The sequence below is a fragment of the Sciurus carolinensis genome, chromosome 3, assembly GCF_902686445.1.
Source record: "Sciurus carolinensis chromosome 3, mSciCar1.2, whole genome shotgun sequence".
NCBI lineage: Eukaryota > Metazoa > Chordata > Mammalia > Rodentia > Sciuridae > Sciurus > Sciurus carolinensis.
The window spans coordinates 87,603,135-87,620,353 of NC_062215.1; the positions used below are offsets into that span (position 1 = coordinate 87,603,135).

Genomic DNA, 17,219 nt, shown 5'->3' on the forward strand with positions numbered 1-17,219 from the left:
AGTCCAATAGGGTTTGTTGCCCATGCCCGAGGGTAGACAGCTTTTGTTCTTGTTCCATTCACAAAACAGTAGATTCTACTTAATAAAAAACCTAATTAATAAAAACATTAAAATGTATTGAAAAATTTGTATTTGATGGCACAGTAATGAGTACCTTGGCAATAGCAGTTTGTTGAAACATGTGAGTAATCAAACCGAGGACAGTCTGTGTGCCACCTGGATTTGGAGATTTCATTAATTTTTCCCACTCTTCAAAGTTGGTATTCAGTTCCTATGTGGGATAAAATAACATTGTTTAGGACTATAGCATAAAGAACAGAACAATTAATGAGATCATGAATCATGTCCTACTTCTTTTCTTTTTTGTATAGATAAACATAAAAAGATTCCCACGGATGCCAATGTGTTCGTTTTAAAACATTAATGCAGAGGTCAGATACATGTTCATGTCAATTACAGAAACCAAAAGACAAGATATAGGTGAAAACAAAGTCTTTTGCTAACATCATAAATTAACCACTCTTAAAGATAAATGTTTTGCAAAGTTAAAATAAAAAGTTAAACATATAGGAAAGCAGAGTGGTTAAGATGTATATGGTAGCAAAGTATTTTTATAAAAAAGATAAGATTTTATTTAAATAAGCATAGACTTCAGGAATAGTGGTTAAATAAAAATGAAATAGAATCATAAGTCGATGTACCATTTTATTTTTCTTTCTAATGCTAAAAAGTGAAGAAAATTGGATAGTTCTTAGCTTAGAAATAACACATTGTTCAATATTTACAAAATGCTTACTCTAAGTGTTCAAGGTATAACAATAAAAGCTTCTTGCCCTAAAAGTCATGTCCAGATTTGAAAAATTTAAAGAATACATAAGCACTGTACTCCTCAAAAGTAAATACAGACAAGGATTAGGTATAATACACTTTTGGCTTTCTAATATGTTGAATGTTACATCTTACAATATAATTACAGACTTTGAGGATTTCAAAAATAGGGTTACACTCAAGGTATTCTCCATGACAGCTCTTCACACTTTAAAAAAACTTACACCAAGAAAACCAATTTTCTTTATTATTAGGTTTCACACATTATAGATATTTTGAATTCTTAATGCTAAATCTTTGTTGCAATTGAAGTACATTTTTTCTAAATTCAGTATAAGTATTTTTAATCACTAGGTTACTATATCTGTTCACATATTTGATAACTAAAATTCTTCCACACTCTTCCTGGAATGATACAAAACCGATTCATATGCTCTATTAATTAAACCTATTTTAAAAAAGACTTTTCCTTCTGTGAAATATAAAATATGTACAATCTTTAATAGTATAATTTAAAATGATTTTAAAAAGACTTTCAATCAAATGAAGGTTCTCACCTTGGCAGCTGTGGATGGAAGATCAAATGGAATACGCTGTCTGATTTTAGGGGGAAGTTGGGTTAAAACTTCGGTCTTTAATCTTCTAATCATTATGTCATTTAATAGATGGTGAAGTTCATTAAGATTTGATGCCCCTCTACAATCCCACTGAGGTCTTTTACCAAAATATCTGTTAATAGAAAGTAAAAACAATGTGCAAAGTGGAATGTTAGAGTATGAATACAATTTATCTGATATGTTCTTCCTTTTTAAAATTATATTAGGGATTGAACCCAGGGAAGCTTAACCACTGAGCCACATCCCCAATACTTTTTATTTTCCATTTTGAGTCAGGGTTGCAATAAGTTGCTTGGGGTCTTCTAAGTTGCTGAGGTGACTCTGAACTTGTGTGATTCTCTTGCCTTAGCCTCCCAAGTCACTGGGATTATAGATGTGTGTTACCCCACCTGTCTATGTTCTTCCTTTTAATGAGAGTGAGCCATGATACTGTTTTCATTGTTATTTCTGAATGAAAATTAATTTCAAAAAGCTCAACCTCACCAGAAATATTAATGAACAAGATTACATGCTACTCAACCATAGAAAATGTTAATGTCTAAACACTGTTTACACTGAGTTAAAGCAAATTTGGGAAGGACAGGTGACTCTGAATTGGACTAGGTCATTGTTTCTAAGTGGGGGCATTATTGGCATTTGGGTGGGCTCACACATGGCAGAGTATTTAGTAGATCTAGCCCTGAGTAGGAATGAACTGTCAATATACTAGCCAGTCATTAAAATTACCCAAAATATCTCAAACATTTCCCCTACTCTCTATTAATACACACCATCTCTAATTTCAATTGTTAAGCATAGCAGATTACCTGGTAGTCTCTTTTTCCTTTGAAATCAACAGATTGATAGGATTAAAAAACAAAAAAGACACAAAACCACCATGAAAGAGAGAATGAGAGAGAAGATATCAGAGGACATGTGACTTAAATATTTAGAAGGCACAATGTATGTGGATAGTAGTACTGACATAGCGAAAGAAAGCAAGCAACAACTTAAAATACTGGCAAAAGGCAAATTATCCTCTAGGCTCCTGAGATCAGGAATTGTGAAGTACCAAAGAATGTGAACAGGTGTTAAGACAATGATTAAAATTGGGTGGAGCAACTGAATTTACACATCAGGACAGCTGGCCCCTATCATTGTGACAACAAAATTACTACCCATAAAATTCCCAGTCATCTCTTTAGAGTTTATACTACCTACTATTAAAAATAGCTTTTAAAGAATAAGGAAAAATTCCTGTTAAGTTGTATTATGATTCCTAATACTAATAATTTAAGTAATTATCCATTTTCATGGGGTTTGGGCCTATTCTAGCACAAACAAATCTCAATCTGAGGAAGCTGGAGCTTGCAAACATTAAAACTTTTTTTTGTTTAATGTGTCAAACTAAACATACAGGAAGAGTACATCTACATTAAAAATTGTACTTGTGAGCTGGGGATGCAGCTCAGTGGTTAAGCCCCCCCTGGGTTCAATCCCTGGTACCAGAAAAAAAAAAAAAAAGATTGTACTGTTTTAATCAGAAGACTGTAGTGAATGGAAAGAATCTACTGTATGATAAAATGAAAGACACCGTTTAGTTGTCATCAATAGAAATTCATTTAAAAAAAAAATCTCACTGCTGCCATTGAACAAAAAGTTTAATGGGTTTATATATAATTACTATAAACTGAACTGCTGAAACTTGTCCATTAAAATATTTCTACTTCATTTAATGTTTTATTTCCTCAAATTTATTTTAAAAATCCTAATGAAAATGGGAAAATACCTGTTAATACCTGATTCTGTTACCTATTTTTCCATTCAAATACTTAGGAACTTTTGAACATATAGTTTAAAAATTTTTAACATTCCAAACTGCCAATAACAGAAAGAAGAGGTTGATAAGGGATTTGTTTGTTGGCTTTATCTTCAAAATTAAAGATCTTCAATTAAAATGGATTCTTAAGCGCATGCTTCACTTACTCGACACACCCTGCAGGTGTGCAATATGCTAGTTTGAGGTCTTTTGGCATAATTGGTACATGCTAGCACAGAGCACACAGATGTCTGAAAACAGGGCAACCATTTGTATTTACCTCTTACCCTATAACTCTAACCTGCAGAACACTACTGTCTGTGCTTAGAACTGCAGATCTGTTTTGTAGTCAGACTACAGTACAGGGTCAGGTAAGTAAGGATGAGGTTTCTTTACTTCTCCAGGAAGCTTCACACTATGATAAGAAGATTTAGCTAGTTGCTCCCTGGGTGTTTTACATTCAGTTATCATAAGCCCTATGCTTGGTATGAGACATAATTTAGAAAAATTATTTCTTGCTACCTTCCTCCTCTGCCATTTCTCTTTCAGTGGAAACACAGAATGCTAGAAGTATTTGAGCTGGGCACAGTGGTACACACCTGTAATCCCAGAGGCTCAGGAGGCTGAGGCAGGAGGATCATGAGTTTAAAGCCAGCTTCAGCATCTCAGCAAGTCCTTAAGTCACTCAGTGGCTAAATAAAATACAAAGAGGACTGGGGATATGGCTCAGTGGTTAATGGCTCCTTGGTTCAATCCTCAGTTACAAAAAAAGTAGTTACTAATTTTTACATAAGGTATGAGGTGAATGTCCGATTTCATTCTTTCTCATGTGGCTATCGAGTTGTCCCAGAACCATTTGAATGCTCTTGTTTTTGTTAAAAATCAGTTAACTGTAAATGAGTTTATTTCTGAACTATTACTTCTCTTCTACTGATCTAGATATCTATATTCATGTAAGGACCACGTTCTCTTGATTACCACTGTAATCCATCCCTCTAGTCCTGTTTTTCTTTTTTAAGATTGTTTAGGCTATTCTAGTTCCCTAGAAATTCAACATGATTTTAGATTACTTTACTGATTTGTAAAAAAAGAAGTTGGCTAAGATTCTGATAGAGATTGTGTTAAATCTATAAATAAGTTTGAGGAATATTATCCTCTTAACAGTATTTGGTCTTTTTGTTCCATGGACATGGAATGTTTTCCCGCTTACAACTTTAATTTCTTTTGACAATATTTCATAATTTTCAGAGTATAAGTGTAACACATCTTTTATTAAAGGTATTTTTAACCTGATCATAGGGGAAAGTATTTGGTTTTTGATTGTTAAGAGTTACCATTATTTGGGCTGGGGATATAGTTCAGTTGGTGGAGTGCTTGCTTTGCATGCACAAGGCCCTGGGTTCAAACCCTATCACCACAAAAATTAAAATAAAAACGTAACATGATCTGTGGCATTTCTGTAAATACTCTTTATCAGGTTGAGGGAGTTAGTGATTATATTTTTGACATGTGAGAATTAGCCTTCTAATTGTTTTCAGAAAAAAAAATTCTTTCCACTGGCAGATAAAGACTGTTGATATGGTTTAGGCTAAAGATAAAGAGCTTATCTGAACTGAGGTTAGAGTTATAGGATAAGAGGTAAATACACATTCAAAAGTTTTAAAGTGGGCTGGGGATGTGGTTCAGTGCTAAAGCACTTGCCTAGGTATGCATAAAGCATCAGGTTTGATCCATAGCAACATGTGCACACAAAAACACATGCACACAAAATTAAAGCAATAGTCCAGAGAACATGGTAACTGCATATTTGTAGTAAGGTACAGTAGTAATTTTATTTCTAGGTTTTCACTTGTAGCTTTGAAACTTGATCATCCCAGATTGAATCTACTGGGTTAGGAACAGTTTTCAAGAAAAAAGAAAAGTATGATTTCCAAGTGTTGACTATTATGCTATTATGTGCTCATGCAATGTAAGTACACTGAAGATTCCTAGCATGATAACATTGTTGTAACCAGTTTAGGATTTAGAAGAGAGTGGTCTGCAGATACAGATGTCACATGACTTTTAAGAGTGAAAGCCAGAAAACAAGTTGAAATTGGTCAGGGATGAGGGAAGAATGAAAACGAAAGAAAAGCATTTTGCTTTTGCTACCCCAGGAATAATTTCTGTTACTTTTCTTTACTAAAACTTCTCCCAAATCCTTGGTCTTTTTAAATATAATGACTAAATATTATATCCTGAAATTTCTGAGTTCCAATGCATGATGAGATAAAAGACAGTATAAAAATAGGTTTATAAAATAATTTTTTATAACTTTTAATTAATATACCTATATAAAATACCTGTTTTCCTAAATTATCATTTATTTCAGATGTTAAGATATAATGTTATCCATCAGGCATGGTGGTACATGCCTGTAATCCCAGTGGCTCAGGAGACTGAGTCAGGAGGATCTTGAGTTTAAAGTCAGTCTCAGCAACTTAGTGAGGCCTAAACAACTCAGTAAGACTCTGTCTCTAAAAAAATAAAAATAAAAAAGATCTGGGGATGTGGCTCAATGGTTGAGTGCCCCTGGGTTAAATCCCCAGTACAAAAAAAAAAAAAAAAAAAAGGAAAAAAGAAAAGAAAAGATATAAAGTTATTTAACTTGTACATTACTATATTAGAAGTGGATGCTTATAAAGTGTTATTTAATGTTAGGAAGAATGATGCAAATTTTGGGAGAAGAAAAAGCTAAATAATTTTTCCTTAATAAGATCTGTTTACCATATACTTTTTGTTGCAGCCACCAGAATTTACTTTCCCCCCTTTTTTTCTGTCTCTCGCTCTCTTTTGGAGTGGGGATGGACTGTGATACAGAGGATTGAAACAAGGGCCTTACCCATGTCAGGTAAGTGCTATACCATTGAGATATATCTCTAGTTTTCAGAACTTACCTTTGACTGGACAGCTGCTTATGGAATTTAGTTGCTGCTTTTTAAATTTTAGAACTACTTTTTTAAAGAATACTTATATCAAGGGTATACCTACACATAGTTTAAAAAACGAAATGAAAAGACTTCCACACAATATGGATCAGTAAGTTCAGACTTTGACATGTGCTCCCTGCTTCAAACTCAGGATGGATAAAATATAAAGAGAAAACAAAAAATTCATGTTTGGGAACAAAGACAAGATAAATGTCTGTGACCCAGAAATGGAACAGAAACTGTAAAGAAAGCAATGGTGAAGTCATGAATCTGCTTGTTCTATGTCTAAAAACAGACAATCAGATTGAAGAACTCAGGGTTGTTAGGACAAAGTATTTTTTATACAGTTTTTAATACAGAATGAATTTTCCTGGAACTATAAATGATGTTAACTCAAAGGGATACTGTGTTTTGTTTTGTTTGAAATGTAACCCAGAGTGGTTTGCCATTTTGGAAAATCTATGCCATTGACACTTAATGGCTCTGGTGCAGCTAAACTGCAAACACACTGCGATATTAGCATGCATCTGCAGAAAAGGTACTCATAATGATTCTATACCAAATTTTATCAGTTTTATGATTCACATTTCTCCCATTTAATATCTCTGAAGTTCACAGATGTGTATCAGTTTCATTATAGGAGTCTTACCCTTAGTGGTCTAGTAATAGTGCATTTTATAATCACTGGAGTCTTAGATTTCAAACAACCCCAATATACAAACATTTATTTCACTCTTATTTTAAATTATTCTAGTAAAGTCACTCGCCTATTTGTATTAGTAAAGTACATATTTTATAGGTTCCTTAATTTTTATTTTTCTTTTCTGTTATACTGGGGTTCTAATCATTTTTTTGAAATTACATGCAGTCATCTGTTATTATGTCTATGAATTCCATTCCAGTATAATAAGGGGTACACCATACATTTATTATGAAAAGTGGCTTTAGGTTGATGGGGTTGAGAAAGACAACACTCTATAATATAATATTTGCTTATCTTGTTTATAGCAATTATGCAGTATGTACAAAAGAGTAAATTTGGGGGGGTAAAGACATTTAATATTTATATAATTCAATCTTTTAATACAAAGTAAATACACAAAAAGCCAAAAAGAACAGTAAAGACTAATGCCCTTCCCCCATAACACACTCATTCCAGGAAGATGAATGCAGATCTTAACTGCATTTTTCAGGGGGCAAGGCTAGGGATTCAATCCAGGACCTTGCAAATGCTAGGTAAGTGCTCTACCAGTGAGCTATGCCCTCAGCCCTCTTAAAGGCCTTAAATTATGAAACAATAAGTATTTTGAAGTGAATGTAATACAAACATAGCCAGAAAGATGGCAGAAGGGTGACTATTATCAATGTAAATAACATGTGAATAAATAAATTTCAAAAACTAACAATGATATTAAATTGAATTCCTTATAAAGTCAAATTCTCTTTAGTTGAAAGGGTATACGCCAGAGCATGTGTGGTAGTTATAAACTACTCCATTTCTTACCTTTCTCATTTCTCTTGCACCATCAATCAACTGGATATAACTGACATCTATAGACTATTTCATTTATCAGTAGCAGACTATATATTATTCTCAAATTCACATGAACAATCATCACAATAGATCACATTCTGGGTCATGAAATGTACTTTAACAATTTTAAAAGAATAGAAATCATATAATGTCACTCTCAAATCACAAAGGAATTAAACAAAAAGTCATTAATGAAAAGACAGCTAGGAAACCCCAAAATCCTGGGAAATTAAACAACATACTTGTAAATAATATATGGGTCAAAAAAAGAAATCTTGAGAAGTCAAAAAAATATTTCGAACTAAAGTGAAAAAACACATTTTCAAAATTTGTGGGATGCAGCAAAAAAAAAAAAAAAAAAGCATTGCTTAACATGAAATTTTTAGTACTGAATCAATATATTAAAAAAGAAGGGGGCTGAGGTTGTCCCTCAAAGGTAGAGTGCATGCTTAGCATGTACAAGGCCTGGGGTTTGATCACCAGCACCACTAAATAAATAAACAAAAATAAAAAAGAATGATGTGTATGAATAAACTTTTCCCTTTGAAACTGGGAAAAGAAGAGCAAATTAAGTCTTAAACAAAAGAGAAGAGATAATAAAAATGAAAGCAGAAATCAATGAAATTGAAAACAGAAAATCAGTACAGAAAATACAATGAAAAGCTGGTTCTTTAAAAAGTTCAAAAAAATAAATAAGCCTCTAGCCTGGCTAAGAAAAAAAGGGTGGGGAGGAAAAAGGGGATCAGGGAGAGGAAGAAAGATATGACAGAAATCACTAATATCAGAAATTAAAGAGGGTACCTATCACCTAAAAGGACTGGCATTGGCATTAAAAGGATACTAAATGGATAGTCTAAACAACTCTATGCCCACAAATTTGGTAATATATAGGTGAAATAGAGTAATTCCTTGAAAATCACAATCTGATAAAACACACAAGACAAAACAGATAGTCCCAAGAAACTGAATCATTAATTAAACAGAAAGAAGCAGGCTCAGGAAGACTCACTGTGAGTTCTATCAAATACTTATGGAAAAAATTATACCAATTGATAATTGTTGAACCTGGTTGATGAACACATGACAGAAAGGAGGGTTCATTACACCACAGCATCTACTTTTGAATTTTTTACATTGAATTTTTTTTCTGTAATACAGTCTTTAAAATACCAAGGAATAAACAAAGAAACAAAAAACATGGAGTCCAAAAATGTAGGGAACCAAAAGAGCTTAACTGCAGAGAAAAATTCAGGATAACAGTTATACAGCATTCCTAAAGAAAAAACAATTTTGACTGAAGCATAATAGAAGACTAAAGGAGGGAGGTCACCAGGACAAAGAAAAAAGAAAAAAAATTTGTGTGTTTTTAAGACCTATTGGAAGTTGACAGATCTGTTGAAATATTTCAATAAAAAAATAGCAATGGCAGGCTAGGGTTGTGGCTCAGTGGTAGAGGGCCTCCCTGGCATTTGTGAGGCACAGGGTTCAATCCTCAACACCACATAAAATAAATAAATCAAATAAAAGTATTGTATCCACCTACAACTAAAAAAAATATTTTAAAAAATAGCAAAGGCTATGTAAAAGACCAAACTGGAGGCTGGGGTTATAGGTCAGTGATAGAGCACTTGCCTAGCATGTGTGAGGCACTGGGTTCGAGTCTCAGCACTATATATAAATAAATGAGTAAAATAAAGATCTATCAACATCTAAAAAAGAAAAATTTAAAAAAGACCAAATGGAAGGGGAAAAATAATAATAAAATAAAAATGTTTACCAAGAAAGTAATAATCAATTACTTGATTTATTAGAGAACGATATTCATTTATTTAGTCCATTTAGTCAATAATATAAAGAGAGACACTGAATTTAAAAATAATCCAAAAATATTAGAAAAAGAATAAAAGTGGTAGCAAAGGGTGTTTAAATTCACTTTTTAGTTCTGACTTGGACAAATTACTTAATTTTTCCAAAATCAGTTTCTTCATTTATCAAATGGATATATACCATCTAATTTAGAGAACCATTGGAAGAATTAAAGATTATACATTTAAGACAAACCACATAGTATCTTCTATATAAAATGTAATATGTAGTAAATATAAATGATAATATGTAGTAAATATAAATGAGTTTTAGTTATTGATATGGAAAGATGTCCTAAAAATAATATGAAATGAAACAAAACATATTATGAAGTGTGTATAATCCATATAAAATTGCTTGTCTGTTTCTGCATATGTCTACCTACCTACCTACCTACCTATCATCCATCCTTCCACCCATCCATATTTATATACTTAAACAGAGCAGTTATCTACACCAAACACATTAGTAATGGTTATCTCTGGCCAGAGAGATTTCAGCTGATTAAACTTATTTTTAAACTATTTTCCCTGATTTGTTAAAATAGGTATGATTTTCCCAAAAGCAATAATCTTTAACTTAGCAAAAATAAAGAAAAAGACAACTCATAAAAGCAATGGTAAAGTATCAGATGAGGTGACACTAAGTGAAAATTAGCAGATGACAGGATTACATATAGGCTAGATATAAACTGTTAGACATTTTAGATATATTGATAAGGGTAGAAATTTTTAAAATGAATATAATTTACTTATTAGTGTAGTAGGAGTATGGTGCTTTTCCTTTTTCATTTCATTGTTCTACTTCTCTTTCTATACAATTATGTATATTTTAAAAGTTCTTATCCACATTAAGAGAAAATCCGCCTCCCTAGTAAGTTTCATTATTTGAAACTAGTTCTACCCTTGGAGGGCACAAAGACAAAAGTCTAATTCCTTTAAAACATGACAGATCTTTAAATATTTAAAGGCTTGTTCCCTTAAGATCTTTTCTTTTTCAAATTCCTATAGGCTTCACAAGAACAAGCACTATGTCTTACTCATCTTTGTATCGCCGGCAGCTCTGAAATAATGTCTTAAATATAGTAGGCAATCAATAATGTTAGGCATTTGTGGAACTGAGTATGAAATGCTCTCATCCTAGTCACCCTTTCCCATATATGTTTTCATTTGTTAAAATGTTGCTTAAAATATGACTTTTAATTCCCTTCTAGTTCTTTGCAAGTCTTGTCTCCAATGATCTAAAATCTATTGCAAGCATTCCACTTACACGGCTATAACTTGGTCCTGAAAAACAGTTCTATCTGGTAAACTCAGAAATACTAATCCCTACGCACCCCATCCTTCTGGGTATCTGTTCATTTATATTCACTACATCTTTACTATCTCATAAGGATGTTTCAGTCAACTGACTGCTCTACTTTCTCCATTATTATGATATTCTTCCTGTCCTCATCCTTCCTTATTCCATACATCATTGGTTTCTGAGCCCATAAATTAGCTTTGTTCTTATCAAGACAGCCTGAATTTTCTTGCCACACAGTCCCTTTGCCAGGCTCCTGGATGTTGCTGGGGAAATCAGACATTAGAAAACGTCAGGATTCACTGCAAATCTAGTTACTGACCGCAAATGGTTACTTTGTATTGCAAACAATCCTACTTTACACTAATCTCACTATTTTGCCTCATTTGGCAAAATTTCAAACCTTATCAACTCTCAAATATTTTAATCCTCCACTTTTTCATTTCTTGGTACATCTGACTGTCCTCTCTCTCTCTCTCTCTCTCTCACTCTCTCTTTTTGGGGGGCGTCCTAGGGATTGAACCCAGAGGTGCTTTACCACTGAACTACATCCCCTAGTCCTTTTTCAACTTTTTAAATTTTAAGATAGGGTCTCACTAAGATGCTTAGGGCCTAAGTTGCTGAGGCTGGCCTTGAACTTGTAAGCCTGACTCAGGCTTTGGACTGCTGGGATTTCAGGAGTGCACACTGTGTCTGGTGATGACTGCCATTCTCTTTCATCAAGAAAATAAGACATGAGCTACGAACTCTCTCAATTCCCTGCCACCCCATAAAATATGGCATATACTCAATAATTCTGCGCCCTCATAAAAAAGGATGAAGTTATTTATGTATATAAGAGAAAGGACAAAGGTAAAAAAGTACAAAACAATTATTATGTTTACAATGCACTAACATCTATGCAAAAATATGAATTTGCTTGAACATGCACATGGATTGCATGGAGAAATATTAAACTACACATAATTGCCTAAAGAGAGAGGAAGCTGGATGAAAGAGATTATATAGTTTTCGAATTTTGAACCATGTGAAAATATTGTCTTCACGCAACCCCAAATCTTATAAATCTAATCATGCACATCTCTTCCATGCTTTCAAACCTCAAGCTACAGAAACTGATTAGAGGAGGAATAGAGAACACTGTATGATGGGAATAGAGTTTTAGTTTGGGATGATGAAAAAGTTCTGGAGATGGAAAGTAGTGATGGTTGTACAATCACGTGAATATACTTGAAGTTACTGAACTGTACACTTAAAAATGGTTAAAGAGCAAATTTTGTTCTCTTTTACTACAATAAAAATACCAGTGTTAGTAATAACCAAAAAACAAAACACCATACAATGATTTCCTATTGTCATTATAAAGAACAAGATTCTGTTATTATCTTAATACCCTCTTTTTACAGCTCTAGAATATTCAGTTGAATAGGACTATTTTTAGTTACTCAAAGGTATAGCAATCTCTCTTAATCTGGGCCTCTCCCTGAAAAAGCAAATAAATATCACTTACAGGATACTTCTTCTGGCCTCTGTGACTTGATTAATTCATTCTAATATACTCTGCCATAGCATCCTTTACTTTTTATGATACTTGTCACAACTGTAATTACCTGGTTAGTGTTTGACTTGAAAGCTCACTGAAGGCTGGGACCATGTGGGTCTTATTATTCATCTAATGAATATGTGATGGCTAGCATATGTCATAGCATATAATAGGTACCCTAAAATATTATTTTAATAAATGGATTAAATTACAAACAAACCATATGCAATGAGTAGTCATTCCCTACTTCAGTTTAGCCTAAGGTTATTCAAAACTGAAGTCTTTTTGAACTGAAGTACAGTAAGTTATCAAATACCTTCCACAAAAGCCAACTTTCCAAGCATGAGTGCAGAATTTATCTTAATTTTTTCTTATTATTCTTCAAATTTATCTCTGCCATCCAGTATATTGACTTTCACTTTCAGATTTGAGCCATTTGCAAGTGGAATAGACATCATCTCTATTTAGACATGGCTAAGAACATTAAATGAGACAGAGCTTAGGAAAAAGTACAGTGCAATTCCATAAGAGATGTTTCTTGAAAGCGACCATGACCCATTAATAAATGCTCTTTGGGAGTGGCTATAAATACCTTTATAATGTATTTTATCACCCGGCATTTTCCTTCTCATAAAAATTTAGACAACTAATTCTCCTAAGAAGTAGAACTGGCACAAAATTTGATCAGTTACTATAATGGGAATCAAACAAAGGGTTTGTTCATGCTAGGCGGAGCACTCTATCACTGAGGTATATCCCCAACTCTTTCGGGATATGCTAACCTTTTAAGCCTAATATTAGAGAGGACAGGTATGTCTTCCACAGTGTACCTTTTTTTTTTTTTTTTTTTTTTTCTCACAGTGCTGGGGATTGAACCCAGGGGCTTGTGCTTGCAAGGCAAGCACTCTACCAACTGAGCTATCTCCCCAGCCCCCCACACAAGCACTCTACTAACTGAGCTATCTCCCCAGCCCCCCACAGTGTACCTTTTAATGGTACCTCCTTATAACAGGATATTTGGCTGGGTTATCAATGTGTCTTCTTTTTCTATGTAAAATAATATTTATTCAAGTTGCCATTTCCTAAGTCTTTCTTAATGCCAAGGAAAGTGTGGGGGGGGAGTGGTAAGAGAAAATCAGATAAAGGACAAGTCATTTGGTCTCACAAGTTGCCTACAAATTCACAGAAAGATACTAGATGAACTCTAAAGTCTTTCCTAGCTCTACCAATTGATCATTCAGTATGCTACCTTCTCCTTCTCCAAATCACATTTGTATTTATAGCTTACTCCAAATATAACTCAGTAAACTGAATGATGTAATGCATTTTGGATAGGGGATTTTCTGGTTGAGTAAATCTTTGCTCTATGCCTCTCAAATCAAACTAAGTACATGGTTACTTAGACCCTGACTTCTCTCTAAATTACATTTGCATTAGTATGCTTCTGTTTGCCATTACTTAGGTATTTAATAAACTTTATATAGGCAAAGTAACATTTTTGTTCAAGCTTAACTTTATTTTGAATACAGTCATGACATTTCAAATATAAAATATGGGTCTAGAACAGAAAAACTAACCATGATTTGCATTCTGCAAAATTATAGTGTGAAAATGACACCTTCACAGAATGAAAACATTACAGATAAAATATAGCATTCCACAGACTAATTTAAAATGTCAGGAAATGCCTTGATCTGAATAAAAATCTATGAAACTATAGAGCTTTCAAGGTAAAGAAGTAAAGGAAAAGCAAAACTTTTGAAACAGAACCTGGAAGAAAATCCCTTTTGAGAAGCATGATATTAATCTTAAAATGGCTTTCTCTAGAAAATGGAAAAAACAGAACATAATCTGCACAATCATTCAGCAATTCATAAAGATGAACCTTCCTGTGAAACAGTGTTTGCATTAATAAGTAAGAAACGAAAAGTACACACTTTCATTGTCAAGTCCTAAACAAAACAAGAACAGAAAGATATGCTTGTTGAACACAGGTAAATCCAGTAGGCTTGTTTTACATAGGCAATTTTTTTTTTTTTTTTTTTTTTTTTTTTTTTTTTTTGTGCTGGCAATTGAACCCTGGGGGTTCTTTACCACTGAGCTACATCCTTAGACCTTTTCATTTTATTTTGAGATAGGGTCTCACTGAGTTCCCAAGGCTGGCCTTGAACTCATGATCCTTCTGCCTCAGTTTCCTGAATTTTTCTTGTCTATAGGCAAGAATAATAACTAAGACAAACCAGAACCCATCAGTGAAATTGGATACAGGGTACATTTCCCTGGAGTAGATAGCTGAGTAGAAATCAAGATTACGTTCAGTAGGAAGACACTAATAGCATTCAAAATAGATAGTACTGTTGATTTCTAAGTAGAACAAACATTAATTTGTAGAATCAATCTACAAGTCAGGAAAATATCATTATTAATATGCATTATTAAAAAATAACTTGTTAAAGACTAAATACATTGTTTTTGCTCAAAAATGAAGCATAGCTTAATCAAAACTCATTTTAATATATGAATTAAACCTGTAATATATTAATTAAGCCATTTGTGCCAATATATAACCATTCACTTCAAGCTACAAACAATAACTCAGAATTCTTAATAAAAACCAAATAGTACTAGTTTTTCTATTTGTTTGCACAGAAAAAATAAAATGTCAGTGTCACCTATGAAGAACTTGTTTTAGTAATTCGCTGATTAAAGGAAGAATTGCTGTTTTACTCATTATTTAAAATCATTATGAAGAAAGTCAGATTTGGGACTGGGAAAGATTATCCAAATTACTTAGTCCAGCCCTGTTTATTCAGGGAATTCCATATCTACATTGTAAGAAATACTTTTGTAAAAAAAAAAAAAAAAATACTTTTGTGACTGTCTCTCCCTCTGAAGATGACCTACATTCTTCCTTGAATGTGAATTTCTTGCTTTCCCCCAAAAGTTTCTATCCCAAAAGATGGCCGACATTCTCCCTTTAATGCATATTTCTTGCTTTACCCCAAAAGATGTCTCTCACTTGAGATAGTCTTCATTCTCCCTTGAATGTGTATTTACTTTCCAAAATAAATCTGTGGATCTAAAAAGAAAGAAAGGAGAAAAAAAAAAAGGAAAAAAGAAAAAAAGAAATCCTTCTCCATAATAACTGTGCTGCTTATTTTTTTTAACACTTCATCAATTTCCTAAGCAACTTTATCAGCTCAGTATCATCTATGAAATTAGCAGACAAATAACATTATACATGTACAGAAGTTCCATGGGAACAAAAACAACAACAAAAGATTTAGTATTCAGGGCTGGGGAGATAGCTCAGTTGGTAGAGTGCTCGCCTCGCAAGCACAAGGCCCTGGGTTCAATCCCCAGCACCGCAAAAAAAAAAAAAAAAAAAAAAAAAGATTTAGTATTCAATGATTCAATAAACACTAAATGTCATGTGCCAGATGCTATGCTAGATAATGGGTCTATAACCTTCAAAAAGGAAAGTGTTCTATCCTCATGGAGTTTCTAATTGGTAACTCATTCTAATGGAGAACGCAAAGTAGGATATATTCCCTACCACACTGATCACATAGTGGTTGGTCATACTGGTTGGTCCCTTGTTATAAATCTCTAGCCAGCTCGGTATTCACACTAAAGTCAAATAGTTGAACTAACCTATAAAGGGAATCCACAGGGCACTGTGGTGTCTACAGAAAAGCCTCAGAGGCTGCCAGGTAGGACAGAGGTCATCAGAGTCTACACATCAACGATTATGTGATATCCAGAAAAAAATCTCTGTGTGTGTATATGTGTGTGGGTAAACTCTTTAAAAATATAAAAGATAACAGTTTTTCTAATATTTCCTTTTCTTTTAATAATGTACCTTGGAAATTCTGTTATCAATACATATAGACTTGCATCATCTTTTCAAAACCTGCGTACTATTCCACTTTATAGTATAAAATAGTAATTTTATGCTCTACAGACTTGATCATTGTCATTAACTTGTCATGCAATTTTAATTATGCATACATGTGCATGTGGGTATGCATAACTATGTTGTTGTATGCCTATATGTGCATATATGTGTGAATAATATAACACATATAACCATACCCATGACAATTATGTATATAATAGCATTGAAGAAGTGCAGGACATGGGCTTTTAAATTTGGGCCAATAAGGGGCTGAGGCAGGGGAATGCTACAGCCCAGGATTTCATGGCCCACTTAGGGAACACAGCAAGATCCTGTTTCAAAAATAAATAAATAAATATAATATAAATACTTAAACTATGCTTACATTCCTGATATAAAAACTCTCCATTTATATATAGTCAACATAACAGACCTTCTAATGAGTACCTAGATTTTGCAAGTCTATAATGTTGAAGACTTCTGAATTTATGGTCATAAAGTAGAAATAATTCCTGTTTTCTTTTACTGTACTATCTTGTCTGATTTTGGTATCAATATTAGACTGCCTTCATATAAACAATCTGGGAAGGATTATTTCCAATTTCCAGACCTTTAAAAAGCAAAAGAAAACCATGACCATATGAGAGTATTTGAAGGAAATGCAGAAAGGAAAAAAGAAAAAAGTATATACATCCTGGGAAAAAACATGAAAGACTCATATCTCATACAAGGAGATGTTATCTATAATATGTAAAAAATTCCAACATAACAATAAGAAAAAAAGGCCAGGTGTGGTGGTGCATACCTGTAATCACAGTGGCTTGGGAAGCTGAGACAGGAGCCTCAACAATGGTGAAGTGCTAA

General features: G+C 33.3%; 1 protein-coding gene across 3 annotated transcripts in view; it reads right to left on the reverse strand.

Annotated features, from left to right (window-relative positions):
* Zranb3 (zinc finger RANBP2-type containing 3) overlaps positions 1–17,219 on the reverse strand; it is a 303,506-nt gene that overhangs the window by 125,278 nt on the left and 161,009 nt on the right. For 2 of the 3 annotated variants that reach the window (XM_047547212.1, XM_047547213.1), the window contains 2 exons: positions 1,386–1,557; positions 155–271 (listed from right to left, as the gene is read on the reverse strand). In XM_047547212.1, coding sequence (XP_047403168.1) covers positions 155–271; positions 1,386–1,557 — 289 coding nt within the window. Of the gene's footprint in view, positions 1–154; positions 272–1,385; positions 1,558–3,842; positions 3,922–17,219 lie in introns of those variants that run through there. The other variant, XM_047547214.1, reaches the window with a different exon arrangement.